At 45.6% G+C, this 25,401-nt stretch overlaps 1 protein-coding gene across 4 annotated transcripts in view; it reads left to right on the plus strand.

Moving 5' to 3' along the window:
* The window catches only part of DESI2 (desumoylating isopeptidase 2), a 47,186-nt gene extending 22,060 nt beyond the window's left edge, over positions 1–25,126 (plus strand). For 3 of the 4 annotated variants that reach the window (XM_040451861.1, XM_040451863.1, XM_040451862.1), the window contains exons 2-5: positions 8,970–9,042; positions 11,624–11,717; positions 13,360–13,501; positions 21,794–25,126. In XM_040451861.1, coding sequence (XP_040307795.1) covers positions 8,970–9,042; positions 11,624–11,717; positions 13,360–13,501; positions 21,794–22,027 — 543 coding nt within the window. In that variant the 3' untranslated portion in view covers positions 22,028–25,126. The remainder of the gene's footprint in view (positions 1–8,969; positions 9,043–11,623; positions 11,718–13,359; positions 13,502–21,793) is intronic. The other variant, XM_040451865.1, reaches the window with a different exon arrangement.
* Positions 25,127–25,401: the final 275 nt, after the last annotated feature.

Here is a 25,401-nt window from a genome sequence, read left to right on the forward strand (position 1 = left end):
TAATATTTTGAGGAAATGCCAAACTTTCCCAAAACTGCCATGCCATTTTGAATTCCCATCAGCAGCGTATGAGGATTTGTTTCCCCACATCCTTGTCAGCTTGTGTTTGTCTTTTTGATTATTGTCATCGAAGTGGGCGTGAAGTGGTATTTAATGGTTTTGACTTGTGTACCTTCTTTAGAGAAATGCCTGTTTAGATCCTTTGCCCATTTTTTAAATTGGATTATATGTCCTGTTCTTGAATTCTAAAAGCTCTTTATATATTCTGGATATACATGCCTTACCGAATACGTGATTTGCCACTATTTTCTCCCATTCTGTAGGTTGCCCTTTTACTTCTTTATAGTGCCCTTTGAACTTTGAACGTACAATGTCTTAGTTTTTGTGAATCTGATTTATTCTCCTTTTTTCTTTTGTTGCTCGTGCTTTTGGTGTCACAACTATGAAGCCATTGTCTAATATAAGATCATGAAGATACACTTTTGTTATTCTAAAGGTTTTATAGTTTTGCTGCTCTTACATGTAGGTCTTTGATCTATTTTGAGTTAATTTTTGTATATGGTGTAAGGTGGGGGTCCTGCTTCATTCATTTTCATTCATTTGCATGTGGATGTCCAGTTCGAGTTTCTTTCCTTCTTTCCTTTTTTTTTTTTTTTTTAATTTTTTTATGTTTATTTTTGAGGGAGAGAGAGCATGAGCGAGCACGAGCAGGGGAGAGGCAGAGAGGAGACAGAATCCAAAGCAGGCTCCAGGCTCTGAGCTGTCAGCACAGAGCCTGACGCGGGGCTTAAACTCCAGAACTTGGAGATCATGACCTTGAGCTGAAGTCAGACACTGAACCCCCTGGGCCACCAGGCACCCTATTTGGCTTCATTTTTTAAAAGAACTTTCTTTCCGTCATTGAACTGTCTCAGCACCCTTGTCAGGCATCAGTTAATCATACATGTAAGAGTTTATTTCTAAACTGACTTCTTCTCCATTGATCTGTATGTCTGCAGTTACACACTATAGCTCAATTCTAAGTTTTAAAGTCAAGAAGTGTCAGTCTTCAGACTTTTTCAAGATTGTTTTGAATATTAGACTTCAAGCATTATCTTACCAATTTCTGCAACAACAACAAAAAATTGAGATTGCAGTGATTCCACAGGTCAACTTGGGGAAGATTGCCATCTTAACAATATTAAGTTTTATATTCTGTGAGCATGGAAAGTCTTTCCATTTATTTAGGTATTTAATAATGTTTTATCGTTTTCAGATAGAGTTACATTTTTTTTTGTTAAATTTATCCCTAAATATTTTTTGCTGTAACTGTAAATGGAATTTTCTTAGTTTCATCATAGCTAGGATGCAGAAATACAGTTGATGTTTGTATATTAATCTTGTGCCTTACAATCTTGCTGAACTTGTTTATTAGTGTTAATAGATTTTTAGTGGATTTCTTAAGATTTTTATATGCAAGAGTACATCATCTGCAAATAGAGATAATTTTACGTCTTTTTTTCCAATCTGGGTGTCTTTTATTTCTTTTTCTTCTGCAATTGCCCTGGCTGGAATTTCCAGTACAGTCTCTTGGAAGGGGCAAGAGCAGACATTGCTGTTTTGTTCCTGATCTCAAAGGGAAAGAAAGCCTAAAGTGTTTCACCATTAAGTATGATGCCAGCTGTGGCTTTTCATAGATGCCTTTTATCAGACTGGGGAAGTTTCCTTATATTCCTAGTTTGTTGAGTGTTTTTATCCTGAAAGTGTGTTGGATTTTGTTAAGTGCTTATCTGCATCTAATGAGATGATTGTGTGGGGCTTGCCCTTTATTCTGTTGGTATGGTTTAGTACATTAATTTGTTGAATATTAAACCCACTTTACATTCCTGGAAGAGATCTCACTTGGTCACCGTGTATAGCCCTTTTTTATATGTGGCTGGAGCCAATTTGCTAGTATTTGGTTGAGGATTTTTGAGTCTGTGTTTATAAGAGATGTTGGTCTGTAGTTTTCTCGTGAGGTCTTTGTGTTTGGTGTCAAGTTCATTGTGGCCGCGTAGAATAAATTGGGAAATGTTCCCTTTTCTTTCTTCGGGAGTAGTTTGTGAAGAGTTGGTACTAGATTCTTAAGTATTTGGTGGAATTCACCAAAATCATCTGGGTATAGTCTTTTTATTCATGGGTAGTTTAAATTACTATTCTCTCTCTCTCTCTCTCTCTCTCTCTCTCTCTCTCTCCATTCTCATTTGTTATAGATCTAGTCAGATTTTTTATTTCTTCTTGAGTCAGTTTTGGTAGTTTGTGTCTTTTCAGGAATTTGTTCGTTCTGTCTCAGTTGGTATACGGTTGTTCCTAGCATTCCATATAACCCTTTTTATTTCTGTAAGGCCAGTAAAGAGATCTAGTCATAGATTTCCAACTAGTAAATAGTTACTTTAATCTCACAAAGAAATTAACTCTTAAACTTGGGGGCTTTCTAGGTATAGAAACTACAAAGAAACATGAGAGTCAAAGTACTGTCGAGTCTCCCATTGTTATTGCTAACAGTGAATAAACAGCCTCAACTTTAATGCCTGCCCGGCACAGAATATTGAGACACAGCCTTTGAGAAAAAAAAAAAATGATGTTAGGAGGGGGTAAGCTTCTGCTGTTTAATACTGTCCAAAGGAATGTCTCTGGGTTAAGACCTCCTTTTCCTGGCAACTTGTAGGCTTCAAAACCTTGAACAAAAACACTTGACCTGATGGTCCAGCTTTCCATCTGAGAGTGGAGGCGAATGCTACCAAGTGTTCATTTGCCATTGTCGTGTGTCAGCGATTCATTAGAAACCTTATGGAGATCAGATCTCCTTAGAGTGCGCTCCAAGGGACTCGCCAGATGTTTGGATAGGACATTTCTCTCTCATTTTTATGTTTCTCTCATTTTACAGATCTTCCAACTCTAAAAATGTGTCAGAACGTACACATTTTTCTTTTGTAGAATGTAAAGTCTCAACTGCAGGGACACTTCCGACTCTAAAGCAGTAGAGTACCTACCCAGGCAACTTAAAGGAGTTCTAAGCATCGGAGAGATTACTTTCAGTTGTGAAAGGGCAGAAAATAAAAGACCTGAGTTCAAGATCCCCACTCTGGCAAGTGCGTTCCCCTTCTTGCCCTCCCTGTCTTAACTCCTGGCCAGAAGCCACCATCTGTGTATGATTTTTATTTTCATGAAAACCTTTCCGTTAATAAAGCATTTAGACTCCCATTATGGAAATTTATTATAAAAGCACTTTTGGAAAAAGCTATTTACTGCTCACCTAAAAGATAAATTGTTGAAGTTAAGCGATACTAGACATTAAATGGAAATAAATGTTTCGTTTCCTAAGAGTGTAAAACCTTTTGAGTTATCGCAGATAAGCCATTTTGGATATATCTCTGTGGAGAATATTCTATATTTTGAAAGAGAAGCTACTCTATAAAAAGAGAAAAAGGTCACGTTTAAAGCGGAGCTGTCCGCATCCAGAACAAAAGCCTGTCGGTGCTGTTGTTAAGGAAATCAACAGTACACAGACCAAATTATTGGTTGCAAACAGCATAAACAATGGAATTTTTCAAATGGAAAAGGCAGTGTAAGTCTTAGAAGAAAGGAAACCAGCCAGTGACCGCAAAAGCCTAGCAAACACTGTGTGCAGACTAGCTGATCCCCTTGTGGTGTTTTCTACTCTTTCTCTGAAAACGGAGAGAAGGAGGAGGATAGCAAGAAAAATGGAAAAAGCCGGTCTTCTCTTGTAAGGAGGCGAGAACCAGATCATTTTCTTTAGTTCCCCTAACTTTTTATTTTGAAAATCTTTATGGCTTCAGAGAAGGAAAACTGGAAAGAAGAGTGGTCTGTATACTCTTCACCTGGAGTCACCAATTTTTAACCACGTTTGCTTCCTCGTACCCTCTCTTACACATACACATACCCGCATTCACACCCGCACAGAGTTAAGTCACAAACATGATAACATCTCATCTCAAAATACTTGAACATGCATTTCCTACCTAACAGGGCATTCTCTCTACCTAACCACAGTACTGTTATGACACCCAAGAATTTTCCCATTCGTTATTATTTCCCCTAATAAAGTCTTGGGGAAGAAGACGGGGGTTTAATGTAAGATGCAGTCAGGGTTCCTTCGTTGCATTTAGTTGTCATATCTTTTTCATCTTCTTTAAAGAGTAATAACCACTCTTCTTTTGCCTTGTATGTCACTATTTTTGAAAAGACCAGGTTACTTATAGAATATCCCGTAGTCCAGGCTTACTGATTTTTTCCTTATGGAAGCATACAATATGTTAAACATATCTTGACAAAACCAGCAAAGAAAATGTTGTGGCCTTTCTATTTTATCACATCAGGAGGCGCGTAACATCGGTGCGTCCAGCTGTTGGTGATTCTGTTCAATCACCCACATGAGATATTCACCGTATTTTTTTTTCATATTGTCAAAGGTGTCTTTCTTTTTCTTATAATTTAGAGAAATGTGGGGTACGATACTTTGAGACCCGGTAAACATTGTTCAACAACCTCCTCCTTTTTCTCCAAAATCAGGAAGAAAACAAGGATGCCCACTCTCCCCACTTTTATTCAGCATATAACTGGAATTAGGCAAGAAAAATAAATAAAAGGCATACAAATTGGAAAGAAAGAAGTAAAACGGCCACTATTACGGATGACGTGATACCATATATAGAAATTGCTAGGACTAATAAAAAACTCAGGTTGCGGGATACAAAATTAATATGTAAAAATCAGTTGTGTTTCTGTATACTGGTAACAGACTTGTCAGAAGAAAAAATCAAGAAAACGTCCCATTTACAGTTGAATCAAAAAGAGTAAAATACCTAGGAATAAATTTAGTCAAAGAGGTGAAAGACCTATATACTGAAAACTATAATACATTCATGAAAAAAATTGGAGACAAGTAAAAAGCAAAGATATTTCGTCCTCAAGGACTGAAAAAATTAATAGTGTTAAGATGTCCATGCTATCCAAAGCCATCTACAGATTCAGTGCAGTCCCTGTTAAAATTCCAGTGGCATTGTCCGCAGAACTAGAAATAATTCTAAACAGATTTTAGACCTGAGTAACCAATTTTGACAAAGAAGAACAAAGCTGGGGCTATCACACTCCCTGATTTCAAATACTACAAAGCTCTAGTAATCAAAACAGTATGATATTGGCATAAAAACAGACAGATACATCAGTAGAAAGGAGTAGAGAGCATGGAAATAAACCCGTGCATTTTTTTTGGTCAGTTGATTTACCACAAGGGAGGCAAGAATAGAGTATAGGGAAAGGGCAGTGTCTTTAATAAATGGTGCTGGGAAAACCAGACAGCTCCGTGCAGAAGGATGAAGCTGTGCCCTGTTTTACACCATATACAAAATCAGTTCAAAATGGATTAAAGGCTTGAATGTAAAACCTAAAATTATGAAGCTCCTAGAAGACATAGGCAGTGATAAGCTCTTTGATACTGGTCTTAGCAATGTTTTTTTTGGATCTGACTCCAAAGGCAAGGGCAACAAAAGCAAAAATAAACAAATGGAACTACATCAAACTAAAAAGCTTCTGTGCAGTAAAGGAAATGATCAGCAACATGAAAAGGCAACCCGCTGAGTGGGCGAAATACATGTAAAGAACTGACACAACCCAGTAGCAAAAAACAGTCTGATAAAAAAATGGGGAGATGATTTGAATAGATGTTTCCCCAAAGACGTACAGGTACATGAAAAGATGTTCAACATCACCAATCATCACGGAAACACAAATCAAAACTGCAATGAAATCTCACCTTACACCTGTCAGAATGGCTGTTACCTGACAAGGTATTTCTTCTGACAAGAAATAACAGAATATGGAGAAAAGGGAGCCCTCCTGCATTATCGGTAGGATTGTAAATTAGTGCCGCCACCATGGGAAATAGTATGGAGACTCCTCAATAAATTAAAACATGAGCAACTTTATAAGCCAGCAATTCCAGTACTCTGGGTATCTATCCAAAGAAAATGAAAACACTAATCCAAAAAGATACCGTGCATTCCTGTGTTCATTGCAGATTTATTTATGGTAACCAAGATGATGGAAGCAACCTAGTTGTCCATCTGTGAATGAACAGCTAAAGCAAATGTGGTTTGATTGACTGATTGAGAACTCAGCCATATGAGTAGTATAGCATGTAAATATTACTCAGCCATAAAAAAGAATGAAGTCTTAATATTTGCAGCACGGATGAACCTTGAGTGTATTAGAAGTGAAATAACGCAGACGCAGACGGAGAGAGACAAATACTGCCAGCTTTCACTTACGTGTGAAATCTACAAAACCGAACAACAACCCAGACTTATGGAGAACAGGGTGGTGGTTGCCAGAGGGGAGGGTCTTTGGGAGAGGGAGGGCAAAATGGGTGAAGAGGAGTAAGGAGTGCATACTTCAAGTTATAAAATAAATAGCTCACTGGGATGTATTGTACGTCAATAACATTGTAAGGTGAAAGAGGGGAACCAGACTTACTAGGGGGACCATGTCACAGTGTGTGTAAATATCAAATCGCTGTGTTACACAGCTGAAACTCATGTAACATTGTCAATGACACCTCAATAACTGTCTTCAAATGTTTAGGTAAAAATGAAAGTATCCCTTTATACTGCACCCCCGCCCCTGCTGTAGCTGCGCCCCTTTCCCAAACTGTGAACAGAGATTGAACTGTATCCTTCAAACTTTCTTTTGCTGTAGTTGATGGCAGTTTTGTTGTATTTTTTCCATATTTAGCATGTAAACATGCACGAAGGGCGTATTTATTTATTTTGCAAATAATGTGACCATGCTACAGATAACATATCGTGACTTGGTGTTTTACTTTATGTGTCTTTTTATGTCTCTTTGTACTGAGTTACCTCACTCTTAGGAGCTGTATGATAATTTATACTACGGATTTACCGTAACTGATATTTATGTTGTTTCTAGGTTTTCAGTATTCTAGACAGCTGCAGTGAATATCCTGGAGTATGTCTCTGCATATGTTCAAGTATTTCTATAGAATAGATTTCCAAGAGGTAGAATGGTTAATTAACTGTCATTGATTCACACTTCTGCAGTAGCTTCCTCACACCCTTACCAACACCGGCAATATTTAGCAATATTTTTTATATTTGCCAATCTGATGGGTTAAGAAAAGAATGGTAGCTTACTGTTTTCATCAATATTTTTTTGTTTTCTAGTGAGAATGTTCATTCATGTTTGTTAGCCACTGATTTCTACTGTGATTTCTCACTTGTCCATGGGGGTTATTTTTTTAATGGAGCTTTCGTACACTGTATCCTTTGTGGTCTGAATTTCTGCTACCTAAACTCTGGAATTACGTAGATTTGATAAAGTCTTGAGAAATCCCTTCCTATATGTACCCTCACTGCTGTATCCAAAATCAAGCTGATTCAGATGACGACGTTCCTGACTTGCTGTCAAAACTCAGGAGCCAAAGAGAATCTTTCAGAGAGGAAGACGCAGCCCATTCTAACCTTTGCTGTGGAGTGTTACGAATTTGCGCCCCTGTGTGTGGTTTATCTTTTGATGTCATTCATGCGGTTTTACCCAATAAAAAGTTGGAAATGTTTGTCAAACGTCTGTGGTTTTCCGGTGTAAGTTCTAAGGTTTTGCTTTTATCTAGGTCATCTTTTCTCAGTTAAGATTTTTTTCAATCTATTTTATTTTCTTCTCTATGGTTATTTTTAGGCACACTGGAATTCTTAGGTACATGAAGTGTATCTTTATGCATAATGTATTTTGTCAACACATTTTTAATACTTCATCCTTTATCGTTAATCATAAACACCAACTTTATCATACACCAGATTCTCATGTACGCAAGGATCTTGTTCTAAAGCAGTTTAATGAATGTATGTATCAATATCTAGATAAGAAAGTTCCTTATTCTTTTTCAAATATCCCTTGCTTATTACTGCTTCGTTTTTCTTCCGGGTACATTTTAGGACAAAATAAATCGATTTTGCCCATTTATGCTTCCTGCGGCAATGTATGTGAATGTGCACTCCCCTGGGTCTGGGAGAAACTGGTTAGGGGTCTGGAACCAAGGGTAGAACTTGAATAAACCCAGAAAAATTAAAGACAAATTATCCTCTAAACCTGGAAGAAATCTAATGGGTTTGTAACACTGTTAAGTGCTGCCTAAGTGTTTGTTTAATGAACTCTTGACTCATCGATTCTTCTAGGTAGACCCTTTCTAGTCCTTGTGCTTCTCCGCGGTCACCCCCAGCATTCACATCACGATGCTGGTGCACTCCCTTCACTCTTCCAGACATCTCTCCCCATCCCCCTATGCCCCATCCCACCCCCCACCCCCCCCACTTTCTATCCGAGGAAATTTCATTGGTTCCTAAAAACCCAGTTCAGATACTACCTTTTCTGGGAATGTTTTCTTCCTGCCGACGGTAAGAAGGTTGTGGGAGCCTTTGTGCCTCTTCTTATTTGTTCCTGTATTATCATTACCCAGCTTCGGACTGAGCCAGGACAGAAATGCCATATGGGTGTTTTTCAAGTGTTTTTGAAAACTAGTAAGACATCTCCCGGTCTTCAGGGAGCTCACCAGAGAATGGAAGGAAAAGCTGAAGCTAGAAGAAAAATAGATGTGAAAGCATAAATTATATGTGATTTCTTTTTTTTTTTAAGTCACAGGAGCGCTTTTATATCCGTTTTTCCCCCCAACCTGACCAGGTTTAGGTCTTATGGTTTATGCTCTAAGCCTTTGCAAATGGAGGCATTCATAGTACGAGCAGAGGCGTAGAGATGGACCAATCCTTTATCACGGCATTTGGAGGCCAGAAGGAAAAATACTGAGAAATGGACTTAGAAAGACCTAGATGTTCCTTGAAGCACTTAGGGGTCATAATTGCTATCGTGTGGCGCTGTGTTTTAAACGAACAGATATTCTGAATCTCTCCTTTTTTTCCTAGTACTGGATGAATGAATACACCTCGTCCATCGGAATTGGAGTTTTTCATTCAGGAATTGAAGTATACGGCAGAGGTACGTGTACCCACCGTGTGAACAGGCTTTCCGAAGACTGTTTTCTCCTAAAGCGCTCGCAAAATCATCACTATAGGTCTCCTCTTTTTTTGCAACTGCTTCCATACGTTACTGCAGAAAGTAGAAGAAAATCTCCCCACATTTTGTACTGCAGTCTGGGAAAATGCCCAAAGTTGAATGCATTTGAGGAGAAAGTACTCAAGTTCATGAACATAACGTTCGTTGAGTTATCTTTTCTCCCAAATACAGCGGCTTAAAAAGCAGTTGCTTCTTGGATTATTTCACCGCCACAGTTTTGCTCTGACAAATACTGGAGTTCCTAAGAAGCCTTGTGCTTTGAAAAACCGTCATTCTGGTTGGAAGAGTATTGGTGCTAGAGTGTCATTCTTGAAATACCAATTTCCTGAGGGAATTTCAGTATTAAATTTTGTTTTTGGAGACTTGCAAGTGTGTAGTTATAAGGTTGGAAAATATCACTGAGCAAATCCTGCCCCTGGTTCCATCTAGCTTTTTGCTCAAGAATGATGGCCTTTGTCATTAGCCCAAGCCCTTTTATTCTTCGTTGCCCTTAATTATGATAAATATGACAGGAGCCACTCAAACCAAGCAGCTTTGTTTTTAACAGCTTTTTCCTTTGTTCTAATTCCCGCTGCTGGTGCAGGATAATTTCCTCCAGGTCAAGCTGTAAGCAGTAATGATCTGCATAAGACGGACCACATTTCCAGTTTCGTCGGGGTTGTAAAAATACGTTATTTTGAATCCTAAACTCACCCCGTAGCAGAAATGTCCGTCACGTGCTTCAGTCAGGCGGCCTTTGTGCGGGCCCTCTGGGAATATGCGTTGCAGTCCACCCGGAGTTCCCTGTGAAGACCGCATCCCTGCTGTAGCTGGTGCAAGGAAGAGGCTCCATGACCTACCTGGGTCGGTGTGGTGCTTCTCCTGTCCCTTTCTTACATTCCCCACCAGCCGCTTCTGGGTGCAGCGTAGCGTATCACACGTTCGCTCTAAAGATGTGCCATTTAAGCTCCGTGTGAGTTGGAAGCCTGCACTGTCTGTCTGTCTCCCAGATAATTAATCCCCGAAAGCAAGGAGGCTCTTGGCCAAAGAGTCAGCAGTCACTATGTGTTGCTGCGGGTGGCCTCGTCATCTGTGGGTTTGCGCCCTTGTTTGACTTGGCTTTTGCCAGAGTTGCGTGTTTCCCCTTTAACTGAATCTCTGGTGTTATAGTTTTCTAAGTGCTACCAAGTTGTGAACCGCTTGATCCCGTTGCTGTGAAGTAGAGAAGGACGTGTGGGCCTGTGGCGCTTTCTCCATTTTCCAAGCGAAGAAACCAAAGCTCAGATCAGCTGGAAGTCAGATCAGATCAGCTGCTAATAGTTCTTAGAACTAGGACTTGAACCCAGGTGTTCTTACGTGCCAGTCATTATTCTGTTACCTGTCTAATCATTGCGCCCCTCCACCAAATGATTCAGGAGTCTTCAGAAACATGGTTCAAAACATGTTCGTATAAGTTTAGCAAAGCTAAGGTCAGATGTCTTCCTGAAAGTAAATGACGCTTCTTGAACAGATGAATAAATGGCTCTGTGACTTTCCTTAATGGACTTGAGGAAGTTAAAAATCTAAACATAACATATCCAACCTGATGATCGACAAGGTTTATTATAAAGTCCTATCGTTCAGATAAGTTTTAATGTGTATTTCAGAACTGAATGCCAAACACTTTCTTATCCAGACCTTGGCTTTTTCTCTGGAAGGTCTGAATCAAAAGTAAACTTGGTATGTGCCTTGTTCTCACCCATGCTTTGTTCTAAGACCTTTCACGATTAGATTTAATAAATTTTAAGAGATGAGATTAATTTAAACATTTGTTTGTAATTTTTTAAGTAAGTCCACTAAGATTTGCCACTTAAATATCTAAATATCTCCTACCAGAAATTTGAATTCCTTCCTTCTCCGCTTCTGTTCTGGATGAGAGTTTATATCCCATGATCCTTCAGTACAAGTAGTTCCCGCAGAGCTGAAAGATCTTCCGCGAGAGTGTGTGTGGAGAGGTGTATACGTTTACTTGGCAGCTTGCTTGTTTTCTTGAATGAGGGGGATTGAATTCAGTTTTCCAGGTTTGGTAATGTTTCATTATTCACAGATAAACCAAGAGCCTTCAACCCATGAGCCATGAAAGCTCATTACTGTTAGTCAGTTTCTCCAGTAAAGGGTTGAGTTTGAAATTTGATGCCTTCAATTTGGAAAGTGGCAAAGTGCAGAACTGACCGCCCATGTCTTTTGGCACGACACATGGGCAGAGAGACCATGGTCACCTGCCATAGTCACCCTCCTCCTGCCAACAAGAGGGGACGAGTCAGGGTCACCTTTGAGTGTCTTTCGTTATCAGAATCAGGCCTTTTGTATCGACTGTTGTTACACGTAACAGCTAAACGAGACTGAGATATTTGTGAAAGCATTGATAAACTGGAAAATATTTAGATGGTGTCGTTATTATCCTCATCATTTATTAAAGCTAATTCAGCATTCTGGTTAAGTTTTGTGTGATAAATACTAAAAATCATGAGTTTTCTCTTTTCAGAATTTGCTTATGGTGGCCATCCTTACCCCTTTTCTGGAATATTTGAAATTTCCCCAGGAAATGCTTCTGAACTAGGAGAAACATTTAAATTTAAGTAAGTAGGGAGGATAATTTTTATTACACTGTCTTAGGTGCCAAAGCTTGTTTTCAGGCCTATGGAAGTCACTCTGTAGACTAAAATCTAGGAAGTTAAAATGTTTCTTTAACGCTGTTTTAGTTGCTGACATTTATTTTAAAGTCGAACCTATCGGAGTTTGTGTAAAGATGAGAATCGGCCAGATGAAGTGCCTGAAATAATCTAGTCTTTTGCTTTTTTTTCAGGACCCACGTGAGTTATTTTGTGTACTTTAGAAATGTTCTTACTTTAGTATGTAACTTGGATTCTGCCTTAGAAAACGTGTGTATGTGAGTGATAGCTTCCCCCTCAGACTCCCGTGCAGAGAGATGGAAGAAAGGGTCGCTGTGACCCACCTGACACTATTAGAAACCTCTTTACTCTCCTGGCGAGTGCAAGCACAGCATACAAAGATGTAGAATCGCTGTGTTGTACATCTGAAACTAACGTAACGCGTGTCAACTGTACTCAAAACAAATTAAAATTTTTTTCATAAAATGCATGAAGAGAAAAAAAATGGTAGGATTTTTTTTTTTTTTTGTAATCTTTTCATTTTTCCCAATGAAAGGGATACTGTTGATACATTTGAAATACCCGAACAGTTGATTAGCTGAGAAGCTATTGTTAAGGTGCATGCAGTACGCCTATCGAGAAACCAAAATACTCTGGACCTTACTGAGAATTTGAATGCTTAATGATCCAAATTTCCATTTCTTAGTTAAGGTTTGTGTGTGAAGAGATACTTAGAATCTTAGTTTCAAGGAGCTCTAAAGAACCTTCTGGGCCTATAATAATTAACTTGCCAAGTGGAAAATAGCGAAATGAGGTTGTTAACATTGAAATTCAGGGTAGGGCTACTACCCATGTCGATCACTACCAAGTTCATGGTTCTCCCAGCCTGTCACTGATTTGCTCTAGTGCCGTCCTGAGTCTGTTCCTCAGGTGTCCCTTTTGGCAGGACTGCTAGATGAAAGGGTTTTCTAGGTATTTGTAGTTTTCTTGGATGCCTAATTTGTATCTGACTTAACTTCTGCTTTCTGTTGGATATCATGTCTGTCGCATTTCCAGGGTGGGGGTTGGGTGGAGGGTGTTTGGTTTTTAATTTGGGGGATGGTTGGTTGGTTTTTATAATGCTGTAAAAAAAAAAAAAATGTAGTTGTTTGGTAGTTTGTGTCCCCGTGGCACAGAAGCCAATAACGTAAAAGACTATTTCTGAATGAGATTATGGCCAGCTCTTCACTGGCCAGTATTATTGAGCAGGAATATTTGCAGCATGATTTGGGTCTGCAGTAACCTGGCTGCTTCCACGGTGCTTGTAAAAATAACGGGACCGTGCGTTTTCAGTATATGACGCACTGCTTCCTAAAGAAAATGACCCGAGTTTGCATTGGTATGATTTAGAAGTAACGGACTTGAGATTATGGTAGAAATGCAAAAGCTCAAGTAACACAAAATGTAAAAGTATCTCATTTACCTTCTAGTCGTAGTGCATTAACTCCGCTCCGTTAACCAGTCAGAATATCCCTGGAAATGAGCGAGTCTTGAAACACGCTCTTTCTCCATACCTGAAACTTACACAGCCGTGGTTTCTCTTTCTTTCTTTTCCTTTTTGTTCTTTAAGAGAAGCTGTAGTTTTAGGGAGCACGGACTTCCTGGAGGACGACATAGAGAAGATTGTGGAGGAGCTGGGCAAGGAGTACAAGGGCAACGCCTACCACCTGATGCACAAGAACTGCAACCACTTCTCCTCGGCGCTGTCGGAGGCAAGTGTCACCCTGCGGTCCTTCAGGCACATGCCCTCCGCTGTCACCCTGCCTCCTTCAGGCACAGAACCTCCGCTGGTGTGCCCACTGCACTGCTCTTTCCTTTGCTCGTTTCCTCCTTGTCCTCCCGAGTCTTCGTGTTGTGTAAAGTGTGGCGTTCTGGTTCTTTGCCTCATCTGAGTGGCCTTTCTGAGGTCGGTGGCTTCCGAGTGGGCACCGAGTTAAACTGTGACCCCATTCACGACTTCGCCGTGGGGAGGGTGAGCGCTGATAATTGTCCCTTCTTATCCTAATCCGTTCCCTTCCAACCTGAACTTCCTCTTTAAAGAAATTAATGCTGGGGCACTGGGGTGGCTCAGTTGGTTAAGCATCCAACTCTTTTTTTTTTTTTTTTTTTTAAAGTTTATTTATTTTTGAGAGAGAGAGACAGCATGAGTGGGGAAGGAGCAGAGACAGAGAGGGAGACACAGAGTCTGAAGCAGGCTCCAGGCTCCGAGCTGTCAGCACAGAGCCCAGCGTTGGGCTCGAACTCGGGAACGTTGAGATCATGACCTGAGCCGAAGTCGGACACTCAAACGACTGGGCCACCCAGGCGGCCCAAGCGTCCAACTCTTGATCTCAGCTCAGGTCACGGTCTCACGTTTGGTGAGTTCGAGCCCTGAGTTGAGCTCCGCATTGGGCTCTGCATTGACGGTGTGGATGGAGCCTGCTTGGGATTCTCTCTCTGCCCTTTCTCCCCCCCACCCCACCCCCCTTCACATGTGCCCTTGCTCTCTCTCACTCCCTCTCAAAATAAACTTCAAAAAAAAAAAAGTCTCCACTGCTAAAAAAATTTAAAAAAAAAGAAAGAAATTAAAGCCTGAACCACTTCTGCTACTTAGCCACAAGATTCTTCTTTTTCTATATTAGTCGCCAGTATGATTTTTCTCCCTGGCGCTTAAAATTATTAACAAGCCGTCCATCTCTGCGGTCTTGAAATTTCGTTCTGCCAACAGAACACCCCACAGGCACTTACTTGCCTTCCCTGTTCTGGACTCCCAAGCCAGGAGACCTGAGATTGCAGGACCTGAAAACAGAAACCAAAGGGAAGACATGAGACTGTGAGATAAGGGCTGGAGAATCCGCTAGCCCTGAGACAGCTTCTCCGCTTGTTGACGTGTGGCGGCTGGTGGCAGGGCAGTGTCCCATCCTGCAGAAACCGGAGGGTATGAGGGACAGAACGAGCTGCCATCCCGGTGGTCCTCATCCCTTCCCGCGTGGCTCTGGACAGGCCGGGCTTGCGTGCGGCCTGGAATGGGTCCCTGGGACCTGCAGCAGGTAGGACTCAAGATTCACGTCGCTTCCACCCCTGCACGGCCGGCTGAGTCAGAATCTTCTCGCTAGTGATTGTGCCGACATGGGAGTCACAGAAGCACCCCCAGGCTCGTGCATACGCCAGTTCCACAGAGGCGACCCGGTTGCTCCCCAGGAACGAGAGAAGGTTCAGGCCTCCTTGACCCCGTCTGCCGGAGACGCGTCCAGGGATCCATCGAATGGGAGAATCGGCACAGATCCCGGATGGCACCAAGTCCCGTGTCCTCGGTGTGCAGACGGGGCAGCTGCCGTCCGTTGCGGGTGGGGAAGTGGCCTGTGGAACTGGGAATGACAGATGCAGCCCCAGGACACCTGGCCGTTTTAGCCAGGCCGCTGACGTGAGGCAGGGACGTGTAGCCCGGGTGATGCCTGAGCTTCGTTCCCTCTCCGGGCAGGAAGAGAAAAGGGAAGCCCCCCAATTCCCCAAGTGGAGTTGTGGGTGAGCCCGAAATGCTGACCATTGGTTGCTGCCTCCTCCGAGTGGATGGGGGCATGATGAAATCGTTCCTGGGGCCGGAGCAAGGTCAGAAGGGGGACAGGGGGGCCCTGCTACTGAGCCCCCACCCCCTCCCAGCTCGGCCCTCCCCCGACAGCTGGAACAACAAACTGTCTTGGCTAAATTCACTGCTGGGGGTTTGAAGAAAGTCCCAGTCAGGAAAGAAAAGGGGAATTTTTTAATGGCTTTGTATTTTGTGATTATACGATAGGAGTTGATGTAAAACGATTCGTGCTTATAATTGTATAGGGGATGCAGGGACCGTCTCGGGAATACTGGGAGAAAACGTGTTAGTGGACACAGCTCTCTCACTTCTTGCAGCCGCAGAGTGGGTGGATTTGAGTCTCAATTATTTTTTTTTTTAATTTTTTTTTTTAACATTTATTTATTTTTGAGACAGAGAGAGACAGAGCATGAACGGGGGAGGGGCAGAGAGAGAGGGAGACACAGAATGGGAAGCAGGCTCCAGGCTCTGAGCCGTCAGCCCAGAGCCCGACGCGGGGCTCGAACTCACGGACCGCGAGATCGTGACCTGAGCCGAAGTCGGACGCTCAACCGACTGAGCCACCCAGGCGCCCCATTAAGTCTCAATTATTAAACGAACGCCTGTCTCCACAACTGGGATTTTTTATAGGGTTTTTGCCTCTCGCAGCCTCTAAAGGCAGACGACATACAGAGAGACAATTTCCAGATGAACTTCGGGGTTTTAAAACGAGGTTTCTAGATACTGATTAGCCCTTATACTGTCAGTTATCTGAGGCGGGAGGTGAGGATTTTCCGGCCGGACGTGTTTATTTGTCAGCTGGTCTTGAAAGGGGCCTAGGAAAACCTCAGTTGCTTAACCTTAGAAACGTGGCTCCCTAGCTGTGCACCGTGTTCACTCACTCATTACTGTCCTGGCCTTTTCTCGAAATCCTGAAATCACGATCCCGATTGCCTGCACCGGACTGTCGGCCGAAACCCGCCCTTGTCTGCTCCACGCCGGGCCAGACTGAAAGCAGGTGCGGGCCCAGGAACCGGCCTCCTCCTTGGGGACCCTTGCGGGTCTGGACCCCGGTCCGCGGAGCCCTCCGCCACAAAAGTGTCGTGGACGTTGACCGCTCTGTCCAGGTGGCATGCAGGTGTGCCCCGGGAGGGGCTTGTTCCCCAGCGGGGCCCCCTGCGCCCAGCCGCTCGGCCCCGTGTCGCTAACCAGGGATTCTTGCCAAAACCCGCAAGTGGGGGAGAGCGGGGCCCCTCGGCTGCTGCAGTGGTGGCAGCAGGGGGGCATCCAGACCGCCTTCCCCCACTCCCCCCGTGCTCCTTAGTGAGGCAGAGCCATCACCAAATGCAGCAGCCATGGAATTGGGGTGTTCCTCCCTAGGCCCTTCACAGGCTAAATGGTCAGGGGGAAGGAGGGGTGACCTGTAAACCCGTTGTGAAATATTCTGCAAACTCAGGATTTCATCCTGACCAGTGCCTGATAACGATGTGTCCATCTAGTTTGTCACATAAAAATATTTTCCAGTGACAGCTTCTGTTCTCGTATATGTCCTTTCCAGACCAAAAAAAAAAAAAAGTCCAGATGAGAGTAAAGGATAATTTTTAAAGCGTAAAGTCAGGATTGCCAAACGGCGCACACTGATTCCGTGACCGCGAAAACCAAAATCCTGGCACCCGGGGAGGCGTGCGGGCAGGGAGGCGGCCTTCATGACCTGTTTCTCGATGCTGCTCCTCCCCTCGTCCTAAAGACCAGCGGTTGCGTCTTGCCTTTCTGAGCTGCTGCGAGCACCTTGGATCCGCCAGGCTGCTCACCTGCGAGCCAGCGACAGTGCTGACACAGCAGAGAGGCTGTTCCCGCACCTGTCGCACAGAGTGGAGGCCGATAACCTGGTCTCGAGGACGGACAGAACTGTTTGGGTCTGTCTGTGGGCAGACCCTCCAAGATTCGACTGATCTTTCAGGCCAGATCGGAAGCCCTGTCAGTGCGTTTGGGCAGCGGTAACAGGGCAGCACGGGCCCGGTGGCTAAGAGACAACAGACCGTTCTTTCTCATGTCCAGGATCCAGGCGCTGGCAGATGCAGCCTTCTAGTGAGGTCCTAGGCCGCTTCTTGCCTTGGCCTCAGGTTGCGGGAGGAGTGAGGGGCTCTCAGATCCCTGGTAAGGGCACCAATCCTATTTGTGAGGCCTGGGCCCTCATGACCCGCCCACCTCCCAGGCTCCCCACTTCCACCAGCGGTCAAGTTCGAGGTTAGGATTTCAGCCTACCGGCTTTGGGGGGACAAAAATCCTCATCCTTGAGCGAGTCCCACGGTGTTCACTGCCAGTGAGGAAGCACGCTGGGGGCCTTGCAACCGGTGCTGCCTGACCCATGCGTGCCCTGCTTGGGGGCCTCACACTGTAAACCTCCCGTTCTGGGGGTGTCACGTGTGCCCTCTGGGATTCGTTCTTGTGTGGGTGCCCTCTCGTGACCCCACCTCGGGCCTGGTGAAGAGGGTTCCCACCAAAACTCAGGTGGAAGCCACTCGGCTTTCTAAAGTCAGCCTTTACGGGTTTGCTTTCGTGGGGTTTGCTCTAACTGGCTAGGTCCAGGAGCCCTAAAAGGTGTGACTGAAATCAAAACTCCAGGTTGGCCTCACCCTGCTGTGTAGGGTCCTTTGGTAATATTTGCTGCAACAGCTTGGCTAAGTTGGGGGGGGCGGTGTAGAAAAAGAGTTAAAACAGGTCAGAGGCTGCTGTCCCTATAAAAGACTGAGGCCTTGGGTGGCATCTGAGAACTTGACTTTCGGAAGGGCCGCCAACAGTCGCAAGATGGAAGGGCAGCTCACCAGGCCTGACCTTGTGTGCATAGCGTGATTTCTGCAAGACGCCTGCTCCCATTCCAGGGAACCCCAAATCTTGGCCCATGCTGAGAAGCAGGTGCCTACACGAACAGGCACAAACAAAACCTTGGATGCTGGGTGTCCAGTGAGTTTCCCTGGTGGACATTTCACATGTGTTGTCCCCCCTCCTTGCGGGGGGGACCTGAGTGTATCCTGTGTGACTCCATGGGGAGAGGCCCTTTGACAGCTTGTGCGTGGTTTCCTCTGCACTTTTCGTCCATTTCCCTGTGTAAATGAGAGCTGTGACTGCAGCTGTGTACCCAGTCCCGTGGGTTTCTTGGCAAGTCATGGTCTAACCAGGAGCTGGTCTGGGGGACCGCTGACACAGCTCACTTCTCCAAAAGCAATCAAGAGGTTTTTGTTGTGTTGTTTTGTTTAAGTGTCATGAATTTCCCCTCCTCCCAGATTTAAAACCACTTGACTTCATGAGAAAAATCTCAAACAGCCTAACCTTCCACCAAAAGAATTAGAAAAGAACAAACAGAGCCCAAAGTTAGTAGAAGGACGGAAGTACTCAAGATCAGAGGAGAAATGAATAGAGACTAAAAAGACAGTGGTAAAGATCAGTGAAACTAAGAGCTGGTTCTTTGAAAAAGATCAGCAAAGTTGACAAGCCTTCAGCCAAACTCACCAAGGAAAAAAGAGACAGGGTTCAAATAAATCAAAAGTGAACGAGAAATCGCAGCCGACACCACAGAAATACGAAGGAGCGTTAGGGACTATGGCGAACAATTCTGTCCATAGATTGGACAACCAAGGAGAAGCAGACGTTCCTAGAAACGTACAGTCTCCCGAGAGTGTATCGTAAGTAGAAAATCTGACCAAGTTACTAGGGAGGTTAAATCCAGCAAACAGTAGTCCACGACCAGACAGCTTGACTGGTGACTAACACGCAAAGGTGTAATACCTAACCTCAAACTTTTCCAAAAATGAAGGAGATGAGTACACTTCCAAACAAATTCTGCGAGGCCAACTTCACCCCGATACCAAAACCAGACCAGGACGCTACAAAAAAAAAAAAAAAAAAAAAATCACAGGCTGGTATCCCTGATGAGCAAAGATGGAAAAATCCTCTACAACATTAGCAAACCAAATTCAGCAATACATCGAAAGGATTGTATACTGTGATCGAGTGGGATTTATCCCAGGGGTGCAGGGTGGTTCTACAATCGCGAAGCAATCAGTGCGATATACCACATGAAGAAAATGAGAAAAAAGAATCATACGGTCGTCTCAGTAGCTGCAGAAAGGCATTTGACGGTATTCGGCGTCCACTGATAAAACTCTCAACGAAGTGGGTATAGAGGGGACGTACGTCAGGACAAGCCCACAGCTCGCATCATACTCAGTGGGGAAAAGATGAGGAACAAGACCGGGGTGGCCACTCGTGCCGTTACCAACAGTGCTGTGATGAATATCCCCTTACGTACATCTCTTCGTATTTTGCCAGCGTGTCTCTGGGGGAGATCTCTAGCAGGGGACTCACTGCCTGAAGCTTAAGTGCAAAAGTAATTTTGCTACATAAACCACTACCCACAGTAAGAAATACGTTTTACACCATGGCCCGGTCTAAACACACATGTACACGTAACACGTTAAAACAAGTGTCACAATTACCCCGCCTCTCTACAGTCTGATGCTGAATGACTCACTGGTGGGTCTGGACTCGAAGTTTACAGACGCTGGCTTGGTACAGGACCAGCACGCTTCTGAGAGGGCCGGGCGGGAGATCTTGTAGGCTGTAGGACTGGTCACGGACGGCACTCTGCCGTGGAGAACTCAGCTCCCGGGCACGGCTGCTGCAACTTCACCTATGAAATCAGGAGGCTGTAGTTTGCTGTCCTCTGTTTTAGCCTGATCAGGGCACAGGCGTGCGCACAGACACACACACACCCACACCCACACACACCCACCCACCCCGGTTGGGATGAAGTCAGCCTCCCGGGAAGCACATGGACGTGGGAAGAAGGGAGGGTGCCTGCTGAGTGGAAGCAGGATGAAGGAAGTGGCTGTTGACGAGTCAGCGGTGGCTGTACGTTAACCTAAATATCCCTCGTCGCCTCTTCTGTGGTCAGCCTTCGGGTATGCAGATACCTGAACGTGCTGTGGGTATAAAATACATGACACGTTCCCCCATGTTTCTTAGCGCAGAGGGACGGGCATGGTGTTGTGTAAGGTCCATTGCTCGGCTTTCCTCCAGGTGTAGTTCATGGACATATTCAAGTATTAAGTACTCTCTACCTCTGTGTGCTGCCGGGCCAGCTGATCGGATTTGGTCAAAACATGCCATCTTCCCTCGAGTGAGGCCATCTCACTTGTTAAGCAGAGACTACGTATTAAAGGAAATGTAACTTGTCTTGTAAGGCTAACCCCTTTAGGAAGGAAAGCTACATGGTTGCTTAATTGCAAGTACCAGTTTATTTACATTTTAGCTAATTTGGGAGCATAAGATATTTTGAAACCTTTTTTCAAGGTCATCAATTCAGATATGATGTCAGGATCATGATTTTTGACACGACTGGAGGCAGGACTGCTAAGGGGACAATGAAGCAGGGACACAGTAAGCCCCGTGTTGTCTGCAGACGGGAAGGAGTGTGATAAAGAGTGAGGTCCGCGGTGTCCGGGTGGCTCAGTCGGTTAAGTGTCGTACTCTTGGTTTTGGCTCAAGTCATGGTCTCGTGGTTCGTGAGTTCGAGCCCTGCATCGGGCTCCATGCTAACTGTGGAGCCCGCCTGTGATTCTCTCTCTCTGTCTCTGTCTCTCTGCCCCTCCCCTGCTTGTGCTCGCTCTCTCTCTCTCTGTCTCTGTCTCTCTCTCTCTCTCAAAAATAAATAAACTTTAAAAAACAAAAAAGTGAAGTTAGTTGTGGAAGACCGGATTCTTACTGTTTGAGATTGGCGAGGGTGTGGGTTATGGCCCAGAGTCCTCTAAGGACAGGGTAGGGATGGGGAGTGGGCAGAGAGCCGCCGCAGACCGTCAGCTGGGAGGGAATCCCCCCGGCCCCACGCCTGCACCCCCACACCCCTAGCGGAATCTGCGGACGAAAGCTCAGCCTGGCCTTCCAGCCTGGTTCTGACCGCAGAGTCGCAAAGCCAGGTCTGCATCCGTGGAGACGTTTCTTTCTCGACCAACACGAGAACTAACAGGGTAGAACGCGGGCCCGGACAAATGGGGTGGCGGAGACTGGACGGAAGTAGGAAAGAATCTGTGAAAGGGGACAACTGACGGCAGGGAGGATACCCAAGACCGGCCGCTCTGACCGTCTGGGCTGTGTCAGCAAGGCTTCCCTGCTGTGTTGTTTGGAGCACTTGACATGGAGTCTCAAAGCAGTTGCAGGGAGCCAAACAGAATTAGCTTGATGCTGTAGGTGTAGAATGTGAGCCAGTTGACAAGCCTCCGGAGGTGGCGGCTGCCTGTCATCCCGGCCTGTGTGCTTCCCCGCACCCCGCCTGCCCGTCCCCCGGCACCGGACCGGGGACCCTCAGCCCACACCCCGCCTGCCCGTCCCCTGCCCCCACCCCGGCACCGGACCGGGGACCCTCACCTCGCTCGCCTGACACCGCCCCCTCTCTCCTCCGTAGATTCTTTGCGGGAAGGAGATTCCTCGCTGGATCAATCGTCTGGCCTACTTCAGCTCCTGCATCCCCTTCCTCCAGAGCTGCCTCCCCAAGGAGTGGCTCACCCCCGCGGCCCTGCAGTCCAGCGTCAGCCAGGAGCTGCAGGAGGAACTGGAGGAGGCCGAGGATGCGGCTGCGGCCGCCTCCGTGGCCGGCCCCTCGGCGGGCTCCAGACCCGGGCGCCACACCAAGCTATAAAAGGTCTCCCAAGTCTCACCCTCAGAACTGTCTCCGACCGGTGACTGTCCCCAGAGAAAAGTAAGAGAGTAAGAAGCGTCCTTTGGGTATTTTGTATGCAAAGATGGCTCTCCCCCAAATCCCAGTTTTTCAGCTCAGGATTATATTTGTAATCAAAAGAATCACTTGGCGCAGGAGGGAGAACTTTGTACGAAGCCGCCCTCGGTTTTTTTTACCCACTTGTAAATTGGGGTTTACTTCTGTTTTCTACAAGCTCTGTTAAGTTATGTTTACAGTATTTTGTATCGCTGTTTACAAACCTTGCATGGACTCCTGCCACCGTGAAAGAAGACAGCCTTCACGTCTCGGGAACTTCGGTGGATCACCTTCCTCCACTTGCGACAATTTCCAGAGCTACGGCGTCCGCAGTCGGCACACGAAGGGCGCTTGAGGGGCTCTGGCCACCACTACCTGCTCCAGAAGGGTCGTTTAGGTTCGCGTGTGGTTCTGCTCGCGTTCGGGCACCGGGACGCCGAGGCCAAGGAGCTCCCGCAGCCCGAGGGCTCGGGGCCCGGGTCTGCGGGAAAGGCTCTGCCGGGCGGGGGCCTGCACCCCTGACACCTGTCCCCCCAGGCGGGCCGGCCCGTCCCATGACGCCTCTGATTCTGCCGTTAGGATGGTTTTTGTTCGAGATCGTCTTGCTAGGAACCGAGGGGTATTTTTGCACACATGTTGGGGGCTTCATCAATATTTTAATACGGACTGACCTCCCTGCACACGATTTCGCCGACGGGGCGGGAGTAGCAGCAGGAGTTGACATTCAACTGCTTTTGAACTATTCAGGCTGCCTTTTATACTAGACCTTGAAAACTGGAGCCTGAAGTAACGCCCTCCACAAAGTTCACGATTTGATATCCCGACACTTCGTGTACCAGACGGAGCGCGTCGGAGTTCTGTTGCTTCGTTCCGGGGGTAGTTTGACCTCAGAGTAGAAAAACCTAGTCTCATTGACCTCTCGTTGAAGGATGTTTGTGTGTCTTAAAACTCATCTTTTTCTGTTCTCCCAAGTGTGTGTCTCTTACGTGACCTCCTCCCACAAGGAAATTGTCACCACTGATAGATAAGTCCTCGTTAGCAAGGACTCTGTCTGCTCACATCTACTCCCAGTTTGACCCTTGGATGTAAGAGCCAAGTCACTACATGTCAGATTCAATTTTTCTGCCTTAAGAATGAATGTCCTACATAGAATATTGGGTGAGCGCATAAATTATCCAAGGCAGTGACTTCAGCTTTATATATATTGTTAGTTTTAAAGTCACCTCCTTTTATTTAAACTCCTAGATCGGATTGTTTGCTATTTCTCTTTGTAAAGATACATATCTTTCAGTAAAGGACATTTTTAACTTTTCCATCAGCTGACTCTGATTCATTGTATCAACCTAAGCACACCCTGTTCGAGGGGAAAACGGAACCTTGGGTTATAAGCTGCGACCTGAGGCAGATGAGGCCACTTAACCTAATTTATGCTTTTGACTGTTCTGTTTCTGGAGAGGAAAGCCTTTACGGTTGTATTCTCAGTTCTTCAGGGGGTGCAGAGCACCTGTTTAAGAGATGTGACAGCAAGAAGAGACGAGCATCTGATCTTTGTGAGAAGTAGGCTTGGTCCGGGCCCGAGAACGAGATTCAGAGCACGACACTGAGACTCGGGCAGGTGTCCTTGTTGGGAGGACAGTCCTGTCGCCGAAACCCGGGTTAGTGAAAAGCGTTGGATGCGGTTTGCTGGGGAGTGTTTTTAAAACACGTGGTGGAGGACCGTTTTCTCTGACCCATTTTGGCATACGCGAGCGAAGTGTGTGCTGCTCGCGGCGGCGGTCAGTGAGACCCTGGTGCGTAGCCCAGAACCCCCATCTGTGGTCCCCAGAACCCAGCGCCTCAGCACACGTGATTTCCTTGTCGTCATACTTCCTCTCCTCAGCATCCGGAGTTAGAAATAGCGTAAAGGGTCCTCAGAAGAGAAATCCACGGCGGCCTGAGGCCCGTTGTCACGCTGGCAGCCAGCAGATACGGTTCTGGGCGTGAGATTGCCCGCAGCCTAAATTGTACTCGAGGTTGAAAGATACAGAAATGTCTTCACTGTAGAAAATCTCATTTAAGTCCGTTCCAGGCTGCAGTTCAAAGTTGAGACTGGACTTAATTAACTAGCATTTAACCAGCGTCTCCCTGCCCTTGGAGGAAAAGAATTGTGTTCTCGCAATTGTGATCTCTGCTCAGAAAGACCCAGTCGTGAAGATACACGTGACGGGATGGAGTCAGAGACTCTGTCATCGTCACCGAGCGAAACGCGTTTCTCACAGTGGGTTGGACAGAAATAGAGTGTTGGAGGGTCAGGAGCGGTGTTTTCAACGCCCTTGGGTGGGTTGCGGGGGGGGGTTCTGTCCACCCTGAGAAGGGGGCGTCAGCTCTGGAACGTGGCCTCTGGCCTTGTAGGAGGCGGTGATGCCACAGTGATGCCTGAAGCCCAGCCGGGGTTGCTCTGACCCACGGCTCTGGCACAGGCTCCCTTCACCAGCGTTTATTTGCACAGAGCAGGGAACTCTGGTGTTAGCCGATCGATGGCACCGTGTGCACGAGGAGACAACACTACAGGCAGCTCGGGCCTCTGTTTCCGCGGCTTCCCTCCATCACAAAACGGGTAGAAACACATTCACTGCTTCAGGGCTCTAACGTGCGCGTCTTCTTGTGGTTCGGTTTCGCAAAATACTCCATACCTTTGACACCTGCTGTGTTTTCTTCGGGTTCTGTTCGGCAAGCTGGCCATTCTGCCATCGTGTCCCGTTTTCCCTTCAGTGTGGTTTTAGGGCTCAGCTCAGTTGTTAGACTCGCATTGTCTCCGCACTCGATACACATCTTTGCTGTTTGAAAGGTGTTACAGCTGTTAAAGAATCTTCATGAACCTGAAGATAATCTCTTGTGAAGTTGAATGCAAATGTACTGTCATTCATAGTGTTTATATAAAAAAATACCAGGAATTTCACTTTTGCTACCTTGATATATAGCATTGGGCTATCATGTTAACAACATTGAAATACATCGATTTATTAAAAAACAATACTTTTATAAGAAACGTTTTATAGTGCTTTCTGACCTCCAGACCACGAACTCTTATGTGTTTGTGTTGGGGGGGGGGGGGGGGGTGGGAGCTAAAATTTTAAAATCCAGGGATCCTGGGGCACCTGGGTGGCTCAGTCAGTTCAGTATCTGACTTCGGCTCGGGTCATGATCTAATGGTGAGCTCAAGCCCCACATCGGGTGGGCTCGAGCCCCGCGCTGACAGTGCGAAGCCTGTGTGGGATTCTCTCTCTCTCCCTCTCCCTCTCCCCCTCGCTCGTTTGCAC

The sequence above is a fragment of the Herpailurus yagouaroundi genome, unplaced genomic scaffold, assembly GCF_014898765.1.
Source record: "Herpailurus yagouaroundi ecotype Mexico unplaced genomic scaffold, PumYag 205, whole genome shotgun sequence".
Lineage (NCBI taxonomy): Eukaryota > Metazoa > Chordata > Mammalia > Carnivora > Felidae > Herpailurus > Herpailurus yagouaroundi.